Here is a 15,472-nt window from a genome sequence, read left to right as displayed (position 1 = left end):
ACAAAATAAATGTACCCCAATCCTGCGGTGGTTAGTAAAAAAAGTTAAATGTGGTTTGCAGAAAATTCAAAAAGTGTCATAAGGTGGTCAACGAAGTTGATATCTTTGAATTATGACTTTGCCATGAATTTATATTCCAATAAAGCGGAGTGAAATGTGTTAAAAAGTCCTTAAAATCGATCAGTTCAAGTGATTTTTATACCCTCCACCATAGGATGGGGGTATACTAATTTCGTCATTCTGTTTGTAACACCTCGAAATATGTGTCTAAGAAGGAGTAGAGCTAACTGCTTCAAATTTTGCACAAATACTTCTTATTAGTGTAAGTCGGTTATGATTGTATATGGGCCAAATTGGTCCTTTTTTTGATATAGCTGCCATATAAACCCATCATGGGTCTTGACTTCTTGAGCCTCTAGAGGGCGCAATTCTCATCCGATTTGACTGAAATTTCGCACATAGTGTTTTGACATCACTTCCAACAACTGTGAGAAATATGGTCGTAATCTGTCCATAACCTGATACAGCTGCCATATAAACTGATCTTGGGGCTTGACTTCTTGAGCCTCTAAAGAGCGCAGTTCTCTTCCGATTTGACTAACAATTTGCACATAGTGTTTTGATATCACTTCCAACAACTGCGAGAAGTATGGTCCCAATCGGTCCATAACCTGATATAGCTGCGCCTCTAGAGAGCGCAATTCTCATCCGATTTAGCTGAAATTTTGCATGATGTATTTTATTCTTACTTTCAACAACTGTTTCAACTAAGGTTCAAATCGGATCATAACCCGATATAGCTGCCATATAAACCGATCTGGGATCTTGACTTCTTGAGCCTCTTGAGGTCGTAATTATTATACGATTTGCCTGAAATTTTGTACGATGGATCCTCTCATGACCATCAACATACGTGTTTATTATGGTCTAAATCGGTCTATAGCCCAATACAGCTCCCATATAAATCGATCTCTCTATTTTACTTCTTGTGCCCCCAAAGGGCGCAATTTTTATTCGAATTGGTTGACATTTTACACAGGTCTCCAACATATAATTTAATTGTGGTCCAAACTGGACCATATCTTGGTATCGCTCTAATAGCAGAGCAAATCTTTTCTTATTTAATTTTTTTGCCTAAGAAGAGATGCCAGGAAAAGAACTCGACAAATGAGATCCATGGTGGAGGCTATATAAGATTCGGCCAGGACGAACTTAGCACGCTTTTACTTGTTTATCAATATAATTATAATGTTTGGCCAATTCGTTATATGAGTTGCCATTATTTCCACTGCTTGTTTGTTTTAATTTTTTTTTATGTTGTCAGCCCTCGTTAAATTTCACCGATTTGTAAGGCTTTAACTTAAACGAATTGTTAGAAATAAAAATATAAATGGCTTGTAAAACCTTGAATTGGTGCTTTTATTTTTACCGCAGATGTAGCTCCAAAAGCATAGTAATTCTTATCAATTATACTTTGTTATGCCTATAACGAGATACTTTACTTGACTGTCCATATTGCAGGGTATACAAGATTCGTTCCGGCCAAACTTTACACGCTTTTCTTGTTTATGTTCTTCTTTGCCTCTACTTTTATTTCGTGTGCTCAAGTATGAGTGAGCGAATTTTGTATTATTCAGCTGGTATTGTGGTATTGTTGCTTTTGTTGTTACTCTTCTTCATTTTGTTTTTGTATCGCCCCATCATGGCAGAGAATTTTGTATACAAACATTGCTGCTGCTGCTGCCGCTGCAGTTGCTGTTTATTTGTGAAAGAGAATAAGTTGTGACTCTGCATGCCACCACTCTCACATTCGCCCTCTTGTGTTTGGCTATATGCAGTTGACTACACTCAATGCCTTGATCATGATTTTATTCGTTTTCAAGCAGTCAAGCTGTAGACAACACACAGCACTAACAGAAACAGTAACAGAAGTAGAAAAAAAAATTAACTGCAATTGAAAAAAAGCAAAACTGCAATCAATTCTCAAATCCAATCAGCAACAAGAATTAGGAAAAAAGTAATTAAATAAAATAATTATAAGAGAAATTTTAAGAAAAAAGTGCAATTTTCAAGGCTTATAAAATTGGTTTAGTGTCCAAGTTCTATATATGCACCAAATAGGTATATTTATTAATTGATTTAATTTTAAACAAAAATTACAATAATCATGAGAAAAGCCACAACTAATGCCCAAGTGTTTGGAAAACAAAAAAAAAAATTGTTTAAAATGAAAAACAAAAAAAAAACTACAACACGAGCGTTTAGCAGCAGCAATAGCAACAAAACTGCATCACAAAACAAATCGCTTAAAAGAAACAGCTGTGAAATAACCAGAAAAAACTACAACAACAACTACAACCACTAAAAGCTTATGGGTGCATTTTTTTTAGTTTTTTGTAAAATAAGAAACGTCAAAAAAAAAAAAACTAAACAGAAAAATTGAAATAAAATTGTGTTTGTGTTTGTGTTTACTGAAATGCCTTGCCTTTGCCATGTAAACTACACAGGGCATATTGCTGCTTATGTATAAGTGGATATTTTAATGTACTTTGGTGAAAAAAAAGACCACCACTTAACAACATCAGCAGCAACAGCAGCAATTGTGTAAAATAGTTTATAAGCTAGGAATATTTTGAAAACCTTAGAAAAACTATTTGAAAGCAAGAAACAGTGATTTTTTGGATTTTTTTTTTCTTTAAATTCCTAGGTGTTAAAATTTTTTTTTTTCACAAAAAGTAAATTATATAAAATTTTTGCAAAATAAAAAAAATCTATTATTGGTACATTAATTTATTTTATTGTATATATAAGAACTTGTACGTCAGAGCCGAGGAAAAAAGTGCAGGAAAAAAACCCACCAACAACAACAACTAGAATGTGAAAAGAACAAAAATTATCAGCTGCCAACAACTCAAAAAAAAAAAATAAGAAATACTGAAACCAGAAAGAGGAAAAAATTTACAGCAAACAGTAAAAAAAAAGAACAGAACACACACAAATCAAAGCAAGTGAAATAAAAATTAAATATGCATTAAATTTTTATATACATTATTAACTATAATAATAAAAGTAAGGAAAAATTAATAATAGTTATGATTATTATGACAAGAGACCCCTTAATTGTAAGCTACTGAGAGAGTGCAGTGTGTGTGCCTGTGTGTATGTGTGTGTGTGTGTGTAAGTGAGTGAGTGAGTGATAGTTCCAAGCAAACTAACAGGATTTTTGGTGATAAAGTAAAGCTCTGAGAAAAATGCATTCAAACAGAATCATGATTAATTACTTTACTTAACTTTCGTCAGCAAGACTTTCCAATTTATTCAGAAAAAGAAAACAAGAAAAAACACACGTATCTCCTACAAAATTTATCTACAAAAATGGGGAAAAATGTAACCAGACCCAGACAAACAAAAAAAAAAAAAAAAAAAAAACAAACCGTCTCAAGCTTGTCTCAAACCCAAAGAGATTTCTTAATACTAAACCAGGGTGCCCATGCTGGCGATGATAATGCTGGTGATGATGAATTTCATAAAACACCCGGGATTGCTGATAAGAACCAAACCCCAGTTATACATATGTGTTTTTTTTTTTTCTTTTTTTGATTTGTTTAAAAACATTTGCATGCTAGTTTTACTCAGAACCACCTATAAAATTAAGTGAGAAAATTTTGTGTGGCATTGGATTATTTGGATTAAAAAAAAAACAAATGTTCTAGGAAAACATAGTAATCTAATGAAAAACATTTTTTATGAATTAAGAACAAATTTAACGAAATGTTTTATCACCTCATTAGAATAATTTTTGGTTGAAAAAAAAAAACCAGAAACAATGAAATTCTATGGAATTAATAAGCAAAGAAAACAATGCAAAAGAGGCCACCGCCTCTGACTCTGAACGCGTGGGTTCGAATCCTGGCAAGACCATTACATAAAAACATTTCAGCGGTGGTTTTCCCCTTCTAATGGTAGCAATATTTGTGAGGTGTCGGACTAGGCTATAAAAAGGCGACCCCTTATCATTGAGCTTAAAACTTGAATTGGACTGCACTCATTGATATGTGAGAAGTTTGCCTCTGTTCCTTAGTGGCATGTTCATGGGCAAAATTTGCATTTGCAATAAGCAAAGAAAAACGAAAAGTGAAAAATCAAACAAAATTATTGAGTGTTTAGATAAAAAATGAAAACATTAAAAAAATGTAAATACTAATATTTGAATTATTAAACAGAAAACATAAATAAAAGTTAAGCATAAAAAATAAAATAATCAAAAATAGAAAAAAAAAATATTTTCTAACAAAAACTAAGCAAAGAAAAGAAAAAAAAAATTTATTAAAAAAAAAAATTAAATAAAAATCAATTGCAAAAAATATTTTATAAGCAAAATAATCAAAATTAAAAAAAAAACTAAATTAAAATTAAATAAAAATAAGTTTAAAATTGAATAAAATTAAATCGCAAAAAACATTTTCTAAACAAAAAAAACCAAATTAAAAAAAAAATAAATTAAAAATAAAATAAAAATAAATTAAAAATAAAATAAAAATAAATTAAAAATTGAATAAAAATAAATTAAAAATTGAATAAAACTAAAAACGCAAAAAACATTTTCTAAACAAAAAAATCAAAATTAAAAATTATCATAATTAAAAAAAATTCTAAAAATTAAATAAAAACCAGTAAGGAAGGGCAAAAGTCGGGCGGCACCGACTGTATAATACCCTACACCTACCCTATGAGAACAATGTGGGAGCTATTTCCAATTTTGATGGACCTCGGCGAGCAAATATGTTCAAACTGTAAAAACTACGATTGACAAATGACAAAATTATGGCAAATTACCCAAAATCTGACGAACGTATATATGGGAGCTATATCTAATTCTGAACCGATTTCCCTGAAATTCACCAGTAATATTGAGAGTCATAAGCAAATCCTTCCTGCAAAATTTCGACAGAATCGGTTAACAAATGAGCACTTTATTGCAATATTTCTGAAAATCGGACGAACATTTATATGGGAGCTATATCTAATTCTGATCCGATTTCCATGAAATTCACCAGTAATGTTGGAAATCAAGAGAAAATCCTTCCTGCTAAATTTCAAGAAAATCGGTTAGCAAAAGACTATTTTATTGCATTATAACTGAAAATCGGATGAACATATATATGGGAGCTATATCCAGATCTGATCCGATTTTTTCCAATTTCAATAGGCTTCGTCTCTAGAACGAAAAACATGCCTGTTCCAAATTTGAAGACAATCGGATGGAAATTGCGACCTGTAGTTTGTACACAAATTAACATGGACAGACAGACAGACAGAGGGACATAGCTAAATCGAACCAGAAAGTGATTCTGAGTGAATCGGTGTACTTATCAATGGGTCTATCTCTCTTCCCTTTGGGTGTTAATAAATGATCAAATAAATACATATATATTTTTTTTTTTCATAAACTCGAATCAAACAGGAAAATGTATTCAATTTAGGAACAATTTATTAAATTTGAAGAAAAATGTAAATATTACATTTGAAGAATTTAAATCAAATTAATCACATTGTAACATGTCTAAATTTTTGGAAAAATTAATTAATTCAATAAAAAATTCTTAATTGTCAAGTTTTTTTGTCGGTTAGGGCGTATATCAGTTTATTTCACAATTTTTTCAAAGCCGTCAATACAGCCTCCAAATGGCATTTGTATGCAATGGAAGCAAGGAAGTCGTCTAGAAAATAAAAAGGCATGCTTCTACCAATGCACGACTCACTTATTAATGAGTAGGTGGAAGCATGTAAACTTTTGGTGGCATTGCAATCTGATGAGCGCTCTGGCAAAGGGTGAAATCGCGATCATGCATCCTTTAGAAGGCGCAATTCTCATCAGATTTGGCTGAAATTTTTCATTAGATGTTAAATTATTACTTCCAACAACTGTGCTGAGTATGGTTAATATCAGTCCATAGTCTGATATAGCTGCCATATAAACCGATATGGGATCTTGACTTCTTATGCCTCTAGAGGCCGCAGTTCTTATTCGACTTTGCTGAAATTTTGTACAACGGCTTCTCCCATGACCTTCAACATACATGTCCAATATGGTCTTAATCTATCTATAGCCTCATACAGCTCCCATATGAACCGATCTGCCGATTATGCTTCTTGAGCCCCTATAAGGCGCAATTCTTATCCGAATGGACTGAAATATTACAGAATGACTACTACTGCGGTCTTCAACATTCAATTCATATTACTTGTTATATCTCCAATAGTGGATAAATTCTTATCATTTATTCCCTGTTTGCCTAAAAAGAAATACCTCGGAAAGAACTCGACACATGCGATCCATGGTGGAGGGTATATAAAATTAGGCCCGGCCGAACTTATCACGCTCTTAATTGTTTTTTTTTTTTTTTAATTTTTTTAATTGAAAACATTTTTTTGGCTTTACTATCACAAACGTTTTACTGTTTCTGAAATCATTTTGGGGGGTTATTGAATTAAATTAAAATTTTTAATTTTTTTCACCCATAAACTCAAATTAAGCCGGAACATTTATAAATTTTGAGATTATTTTTTATAAGAAATATTTATAGTTTGTAAGAAAAATTTATTAATTTTAGGAAAATTTTATTCAATTTTAGTAAAATTTTATTAAAATGTAGTAAAATTTTATAAATTTTTAGGAAAAAATTATTAACTTTAAACAAAAACTTATGAATTGTAAGAAAAATTTACTAAATTTTAAAAAATTATTAATTTCATTAATTTCAAGAAAAATTGCAAAATTATGAAATAAAAGTGTAAATTTATTGAAACTTGAAAACATCCATTCTAACAAATGTGAATAACATTTTGTTCGAATGGATGTTTGCACTTTTAAACAAAAATATGCGCTTTTAATATATTTTTATCATATATATTTATTTTATTGAATTTTAGGACAATGTTATTAAATTTTGGGAAAAATTTATGAATTGTAAGAAAATTTTACTAAATTTTAAAAATTAATAATTCCAAGAAAAATTGCATATAATTATCAATTGAAACTGTAAATTACTTGAAACTTATAAAAAAATTTTAGAATGCACTTTTAATCAAAATTATGCGCTTTTAATATATTTTTATCATATATATTTATTTTATTGAATTTTAGGAAAATTGTATTAAATAGATAGAAAAATTTCTTAAATTTTATGAAAAATTTATGAATTGTAAGAAAAATTTACTAAATTTTAAAAATTATTAATTTAAATAATTTCAAGAAAAATTGCATATAATTATGAATTGATGCTGTAAATTACTTGAAACTTGTTCAAATTTTTTAGAATGGATGTTTGCACTTTTAATCAAAAATATGCGCTTTTAATATATTTTTATCATATATATATTTATTTTATTGAATTTTAGGAAAGTTTTATTAAATTTAAAGAAAAATTTCTGAAATTTTAGGAAAATTTTCTTAAATTTTAGGAAAAATTTATGAATTGTAAGAAAATTTTACTAAATAAAATTTAAAAATTTTAAAAATTTATAATTCCAAGAAATATTGCATGAAACTTATAAATTACTTGAAAATGATAAACATTTTTTTTAAAATGCACTTTTGCACTTTTAAACAAAACTATGCGCTTTTAATATATTTTTATCATATATAATTATTTTATTGAATTTTAGGAAAATTTTTTTTTATATTAGGAAAAACTTATGAATTGTAAGAAAAATTTACTAAATTTTAAAATTTATTTATTTAACTAATTTCAAGAAATATTGCATATAATTATGAAATGAAACTTTAAATTACCTGAATCTTCTTCACGTTTTGCTAGAATAGATGTTTGCACTTTTAAACAAAACTATGCGCTTTTAGTATATTTTTATCATATATATTTATTTTATTGAGTTTTAGGAAAATGTTATTAAATTTTAGTAAAAATTTTCTTAAATTTTAGGAAAAATTTCTTAATATTTAGGAAAAATTTATGAATTGTAAGAAAAATTTACTAAATTTTAAAAATTAATAATTCCAAGAAAAATTGCATTTAATTATGAAATAAAACTGTAAATTACTCGAAACTTATTCAAATTTTGTTGGAATGCATGTTTGCACTTTTCAACAAAAATATGCGCTGTTAATATATTTATATAATTATAATAATTTTCCTTTTTTTAATATCTTACATCTTACTAATCCCCACTCTTTTGTGTTTTCTTTTCAGATAAAACGAGAAGAAATAAAAAATACCTCAAAAAACAAGTGCTGACAAAAATTTTTGTAGAAAATTAAAAACGAAAAATTTATATACTTTCCAAAACTAAGAAATAATAAATGTGATGAATAAAAATAGAAAACAAAACAAAAAAAAAACTAAAATCAAAACACAAAAATAACCGCAAACAAATAACTAAAGCAACTTTAAAAGTTCCAAAACAAAAACAAATTATATATAAAATATATAATTTGTAGAATAGAAATTGTGATTAAAAAAAAAACAACAACAGATTGCTTTAAATCCCCATTCAAAAGAAAGCTTCCAAAATTGAAAATTTAAGAAGGATATAGGAAGAAAACCAGTATATATTTGGCCTACTGTGAATAAAAAGAAAATTGAAAAGTCTTAAAAAGTTTGGAAAACTTTTGAACAACAGTGTATCCAAAATTAAAAAAAAAAAAAACAAAGTGAGAAACTATTTGAACTACAGTGTATTGAATAATATTAAAAACAATATCGGAAAATATTTGAACTACAGTGTATTGAATAATATTAAAAACTATATCGGAAAATATTTGAACTACAGTGTAGGAAAACATTGAACTACAGTGAAGGATAAAAAAATATTTTTTTTCAAAAATACAAAAAAAAATTTTAAAAATCATAAAGTGTTGAAAAACAAAATCTTCTAAAAATAAGAAAGCGAAATTTTGGAAAATAAAATTTTAAAACTATAATAGATTGTTTTATAAGAAAGAAACTATTTTATACAACAACAACATCAACCACAAGCCACAAACGCCAACCTTAAAGCTTGAAAAAACAAAACAAAAAACTACCGCGTAAAGTAAAACAACTCAGCATATTTTTTTTAAAACAACAAAATAGGAACATAACTACCTCAATATACAAAATAATACATAATTTTAATAAAAATAAAATACAAAATATTTTTTAATAAAAAAAAAAACTACTTTAAAAACATAAACTCCCCAAAAACTCTTAAAATTTATATAAAAAAAAAATTGTTTTGACTGCTTTACAAGAATTGGAATCTTAACAACAGCATTTGAGCAGCAGCAAAAATTGGCCCAGAGAGCCACCAGCAAACTTCATTTTGACCAGCTGATAAAAACCAGAAACCAAAACAGACCTCCTAAACCCACATAAACAGCAAAGCTGACGACGTTCAATCTGCCTACCTACCTACCAACCTACCTACCCAGCCAACCAAGCAACCAGCTAACTAACAAAACACCAACAACATATGATTCAAATTGTTTGCCAGCTGAACAGCAACTACAGCAACAACAATTATTATTATTACAACACCATAATAAAATAAAAAAAAAAAAATTATAATAATAAATTTTTTTTTGGTGCGCTAAAAAAATACTTTACCACAGAACGTGAGTTTTTTATAACAAAAAAAAAAAATTCACTTATTTTTAAAAAACTGCATCCCAACACATCTGTGTGTGAGAGACCAACACATTTCGAGTTTATATAAAAAAAAAACTTCGATTTCGTTGAACTGAAAACGAGAAAAAACCATAACGAAATAGTGTTTCCTATTTGAAAAAAAAAAAAAATCTAAAAAAACTCACACACCAACTCAACTTAAACCCCCCCCCCCCCCCCCCCAAAAAAAAAAACGTTATTTCAAATTTTAGTTTGACTTCACGCAACATACATGGCAAAGCTTGCAAGTGTTTGAAGCAAAAAAATTAAATATATATACATAATTTTTTTGTTCACTTCCAAGTGTATGGAGTGGTAGACGAAAATAGTAGCAACATTTAGATTCACCTTGAAATCGCGTTTAATTTTTTTTTTCGCTTTTGAAATTCTGTTGTGTTCATTAAAAAAACACTGCTCAGTCAGTCAAATAGTTTGTCTTGCTGCACGTCTGTCTGACAGCCAACCAGTCATTTAGCCAGCAATTGGGGAGCTTAGAAATCGTAATAGCAAGTCAGCCCCAGCCAGCAACACTTTTAACCAGCAAGCAGTCAGCCAGCCAGCCAACCAACCTACCAACCTACCAGCCAGCCAGCCAGCTAACCAAACCCAGCACCATTAAGACCACAACCAAAAAGAGCCAAGCCTCAATAAAGCCATTCATCAATCCCTCCAAACATCCATCCTCCACTGGAAGCATACAAAGCTAGCTCAACAGCAACAACAGCAACAAAAACAAAAAACCCTGATCAATTGAGACCAAAAGTAAGCAGAAATTTAATATCAAAACTTTGTTTAGCAGGAGGAGAATTTTGAAAAAAAAAATTCTAAAGAAGGAGCAACAGAAACCACCACCAGTAGTTTATTTTTCTATAGAAGAAATCAAGCAACAACAACAACTACAATAAAAAAACATCAAACTACCTCAGGAAAGAAATCAACAACAACAACATCAACTATAGATAAAAATTTTTTTTATATAACATAATAGAATTAAACTGCAACGAAAAAATAAAAACCAACAACAAACTACAAAACCAGGAAACAACACAAATCTACAGGAAAAAAATTAAAAAAAAAATTATATACACACTTTATATGAGTATAAAAAAAAACAACTCCTCTGGGTCTGACTCAACTTGAAGAAAATCAAAAAAAAAAATAAATAAAAACACCACATTACTCATTCACAGCAAACGACAGTAGTGGCTCTACTACCCCCAGTGTACCAGCAACACTTTTTTCTTCGCTATAAGTCAAATCAACACAGCACCACCAATAGTTTGTAAATTTTTCCACCACTACGACGAACACTGCCCAAGGAGACTAGCATATTATATTGTAAGCTACAGCGGGGCCACACCAAGGGAATCCAAAACCATCCAGCGCACTAGCCCAGAGTTTATAGAAAACACCAACAACCACAACAACAACAAAACACTCCAGCTCCAATTTAAAGCAAATGCCAATGTAAACGACCACACTAAGCTAAATCAGCAAAAAGAAGAAAAAAAAAACAAAAACTTAAATAAAATATTAAGCAAATAAATAAAACTGCTCATATACACATTGTGGTAGCAGTAAGCAGCTGGTAACAGCAACAAATCTGCCAACGAAAAAAAAAGAAAATCCTTTAAAAACTAACAACAACAGCAGCAAAAAAATTTGGAAATACCAAATTTCACTCAAGCTGAAGAGAAAAACACTCAATCTCAAAAATCATTCAATTGAAAAGAAATTTGCATAACGTCAAACAAAACTCCCAAAACAATTGGAAAAATTAAGAAATTTGAGCAACTATCAATTTCACTCAAACTAAAGAGAAAACCACTCAATCCTAAACCCACTTCTAGTGAATGAAAATCGCTTAAAAACACGAAAAAAAGTCAAAAAGCTGAAAAAATTTAAGAAATTCAAAAAAATTAAAAACCACTCAAACTCAAAAGAAAATCACTCAATCAGAAAACCTTTCAAACTGAATGAAATTTTCTCAAAAAGCAACAAAAGGGAACAACAAGTTGGAAAAAGTCCAAAAAAGTGTGAAAATTAAAAAAGAAAACAATTTCACTCAATCGAAAGAGAAAATCACTCAATTTAAAAAACCAAAATTTTCAAGAAATTCTGCTCAAAACACCAGCACACAACAAAAAGTTGGGAAAATCCAAGAATTGGAGAGAAAATAAAAATCACTCAAGCTAAAGGGAAAGTCACTCAAACTGAAAAACGTCCAAAACTGAATGAAGTTTTCTTAAAAACGGCAAAAAAATAATAAAAAGTGGGAGAAGGTATAAAAAATTCACTGAAACTAAGAAAAAAAAAATCACTCAATTCCAAGAACCAACAAAGAAAAGGAATTCTACCAAAAACATCAAAATCATCGAAAATTAAAAAAAAAAGTTTAAAAAAGTCTAACGCCAGGAAGAAACCACTCAATTCAAAAACGACTCAGTGACAACAAAAATTTTGAAATTTTTAAGAAATTTCAAAAAAACGCAAACTCAACTCCAGCTTGAAGAAAATTACTCAACTCAAAAAAAAAAAACTTAACAAAAAAGAAGCCTTCCTGAAAACAACTAAAAAAGAATTTCTACAAATTTAATAAAATTTGGAAAAGAAAAAAAAACAATCATTTAAGTTAAGAAGGAAATCACTCAAGCTAAGAAGGAAATCACTCAAGCTAAGAAGGAAATCACTCAAGCTAAGAAGGAAATCACTTAAGCTTTTGCAAAAAACACAATCATTCAAGTTAAAGAGGAAATCGCTCAAGCTAAAAAGGAAATCACTTAGGCTTAGAAGGAAATCACTCAAGCTAAGTAGCAAATCACTCAATTGGAAAATTACCTGATTGAACAGAAATTTGTTTAAAAAGATCAAAAATCATCGAACATAAAAAAATTTAAGGAATTTCATAAAAATAAATCAAAATCACTCAAGTTAAAGGAAAACCACTCAATCATTAAAAACCTCCAATTTAAAGAAAATTGTGCTAAAACCCTTATAACTTCAAAAAATTTGCGGAAAAAGCTAAGAAATCAAGAAAACTATAGTTTAATTCAAAATAAACAAAAAAAAAACACTCAATATTGGTTACCAAAACTTAAGTAAGATTTGTAAAGAAAACCAAAGACTTTGGTGTTAATAACCATTTGCCGAAGAAAACAACAACAAAATCTGCTGTAAAAACAAAATCACTCACAATAAACGAAAAAGCACTCAATTTGAAATTGTGTAAAAACGATAGAAATCATCTCCTGGACTTACAAAATAAAGACTGCCGCTAAAAAAATAAAAGAATTTTCAACCATTAAGATTTCACTCAAGCTGATTTGGGAAAAAACACTCCATCTGTAATAGTTGAAAACAAAGTATTTCGCAATTATTTGTATTTACCAACAAACCGGAGGCAATTGCTAAAAAAACATCCCCGTATATTTTACAAAAAGGAAAAGTAAACAACAAACCTTTAAAAACGAGAGCGACCATAAGATTTTGTAAAAAAAGAGTGAACAACGATTTTGAGTCTTACGAAAAAAAAACTCAACTAAAAATTGGGAGTTTAAACAAGCAAATAAGTTGTTTGTTCGTTTTTGCAGAACATTACATTTGGCGGATATAAACAATGTGTGATCCATAAAACCCATGAAATCCTAATTCACACAAGTTTCCTGAAAAAACACTCATTCAAAAATTCATTCAAACCAACTGGCAAAAAGTGAAAAAACCAACATAGAGTTTCACTCAAGCTGCAAGAAAAATCACTCAATTCAAAAGTTGGTACCAATACTAACCACATAACAAAAGGACTTGAAAATTAAAGTTCCCTCAAGCAAAAGGAAGGGCTTGAAACAAAATATTGAGAGGATTAATATCAAAATTTCACTCAATTACAACTACAAAACGCTCAAATTGTCTTTGAGTATACAAAAGAGATTATCAAGCCATTGAAAGTATTTTGTAGATAAGAAGAAACATTTCCAGGAAACCATTTTGAGTTTCACTCTCAAACTTAGTAAAACCGATTAAAACAAAAAAAGTTATTCTGAACAGAATCTCTTTGGAAAACCACTCAATTCTGTAACTGAAATCTTGGAGAGCACAAACCAAAGGTTGTATCAAACATGAGTGGAGTTCAAAGACAACTCAGTAGACCCCCACCTCAACAACAACGAAAACAACACATTTCCTAAATAAGGAAAAGAATAGAGAAATACTCATAAGAGTAAGAGAGAGAGAGAGAGAGTGAGACAAGTTCTCCAACCCTTAGAAACCAAATAAATTGATCTCCCCTTTACCATATTTACTTAAAGGGTTTTTCCTTTAGAACCCCCCCCCCCCCCCCACTTTACTTTTGGTCTGACAAACCACTCCGTTTTTTGGAAAGGATCACAACAAAAACAATGATTAGTGAATCAACAGTGAATGGGTTTCCAGACGAAGAAGATTCCAATCAACAAAATCTTCCCCAAGCACAGCAGCAACAGCTGTTGTTGTCAACACATAACCAACATCAACACCAACACAACAATCATCAGCAGGATCAGTTGGTTTACACCTCCTTTCACGAACATTTTGAACAAGCCTTGATCAATGAATTGTTCGAGGAAGATATCAAGGACTACCCGTATAACGAAGAGGAAGATATCAAGGAGTACCCGTATAACTGTACACAACAGCAACAGCAACTGCAACAACCACAAGAACGCTGTTCAACTTTGGCAATCCATGAATTGATCAAAGACGAGGAGGAATTTATCAGCGACGAAGTATACGAACACGAAGAGGAGGAAGAGAATTTCCACGAAGTCTTGGTGGCATCATGTGAGCCAGAAGAAGAAGAAGAAGAGGTAGTAGTAGAAAGCGAGCAGGAGGTAAAAACCACCGAAGAAATACAACAAACAACAGTGCCTGAGGCAGCAACGGCACTGAGACAGCAAAAACGCAAAATAAAAGCAACAACGTCAACGCCAAATATTACTCATGCTAAAACAACAACAGCAACAAAGGCAAGACAACAGCAACAACAAATGCTTACATTGGCCAATGGCATATGTAACAAATCCAATAATAACAATAACAACACAATCACCAACAACAACAACAACAACAACAACAACACAATAATCTTAATTAGCAACATTCACAACAGCAATAGCAACAGCAGTGTTATAAGCTCGCACAGCGCTAGCAACAGCAGTAGTATTGTCAGCTTGAACAGCAGCAACGCCAGGACCTCAGCTGCCGCCAGCAGCAGCAACAACAACGGCAATAATCACAAACTAAGCAACGGCAGCAATAACGCTCACCACCAACATCCACAGCTGCAACTGCAATTGAGCAGCAGTACTTCTGTGGCCAGCCCCTTAAGCACCAACAGCGATTGCACTGGCGATGATAGCAGTCAAAAAATCAACATAAATTTTGAAAATAATTTAAACTTTTTAAATTTCAAAAATTATCCAAGCTCAGAGGATTTTTCAAGTCTCTCAACACCAACATCACCGAACATCAATCACAATAACAATAGCAACACCAACAGCTTTAAAATGGAACATCAGCAACAATTGCAACAGCATTTTCTGCAGCAGCAGCAGCAGCTTCAACAACAGCAACATCAACAGATTGTTGTCTTTGGCTCGCAAAGGGTTAACATGAACTCGAGTACCCCGTATTCAGATGCAACTCAAGTAAGTAAACCAAACAACCAACCACCCACACTCAATTAAAAACACAAAACACACATAAGACACACGAACCGACAGACGGACACATACTTAACGAAGACGACGACAACGACCACGACAACGACACAG

At 30.6% G+C, this 15,472-nt stretch overlaps 1 protein-coding gene and 1 long non-coding RNA gene across 2 annotated transcripts in view; both read left to right on the top strand.

Moving 5' to 3' along the window:
- The first annotated feature begins 1,882 nt into the window (after positions 1 to 1,882).
- On the top strand, positions 1,883 to 8,830 carry LOC131998161 (uncharacterized). Its single transcript, XR_009398620.1, has 2 exons — positions 1,883 to 2,017; positions 8,211 to 8,830. It is a non-coding gene; the product is annotated as an uncharacterized LOC131998161 (long non-coding RNA).
- Positions 8,831 to 12,066: 3,236 nt separating this feature from the next.
- The window catches only part of LOC106088459 (putative uncharacterized protein DDB_G0286901), a 66,085-nt gene continuing 62,679 nt past the window's right edge, over positions 12,067 to 15,472 (top strand). The window contains exon 1 of the mRNA XM_013253981.2: positions 12,067 to 15,346. Within this exon, the coding sequence (XP_013109435.2) occupies positions 14,060 to 15,346 (1,287 nt within the window). The 5' untranslated portion in view covers positions 12,067 to 14,059. The remainder of the gene's footprint in view (positions 15,347 to 15,472) is intronic.

The sequence above is a fragment of the Stomoxys calcitrans genome, chromosome 5 (genome assembly GCF_963082655.1).
Source record: "Stomoxys calcitrans chromosome 5, idStoCalc2.1, whole genome shotgun sequence".
Lineage (NCBI taxonomy): Eukaryota > Metazoa > Arthropoda > Insecta > Diptera > Muscidae > Stomoxys > Stomoxys calcitrans.
The sequence above is the reverse complement of the archived record's forward strand: the minus strand, read 5'-3'. Positions and strand labels throughout refer to the sequence as shown.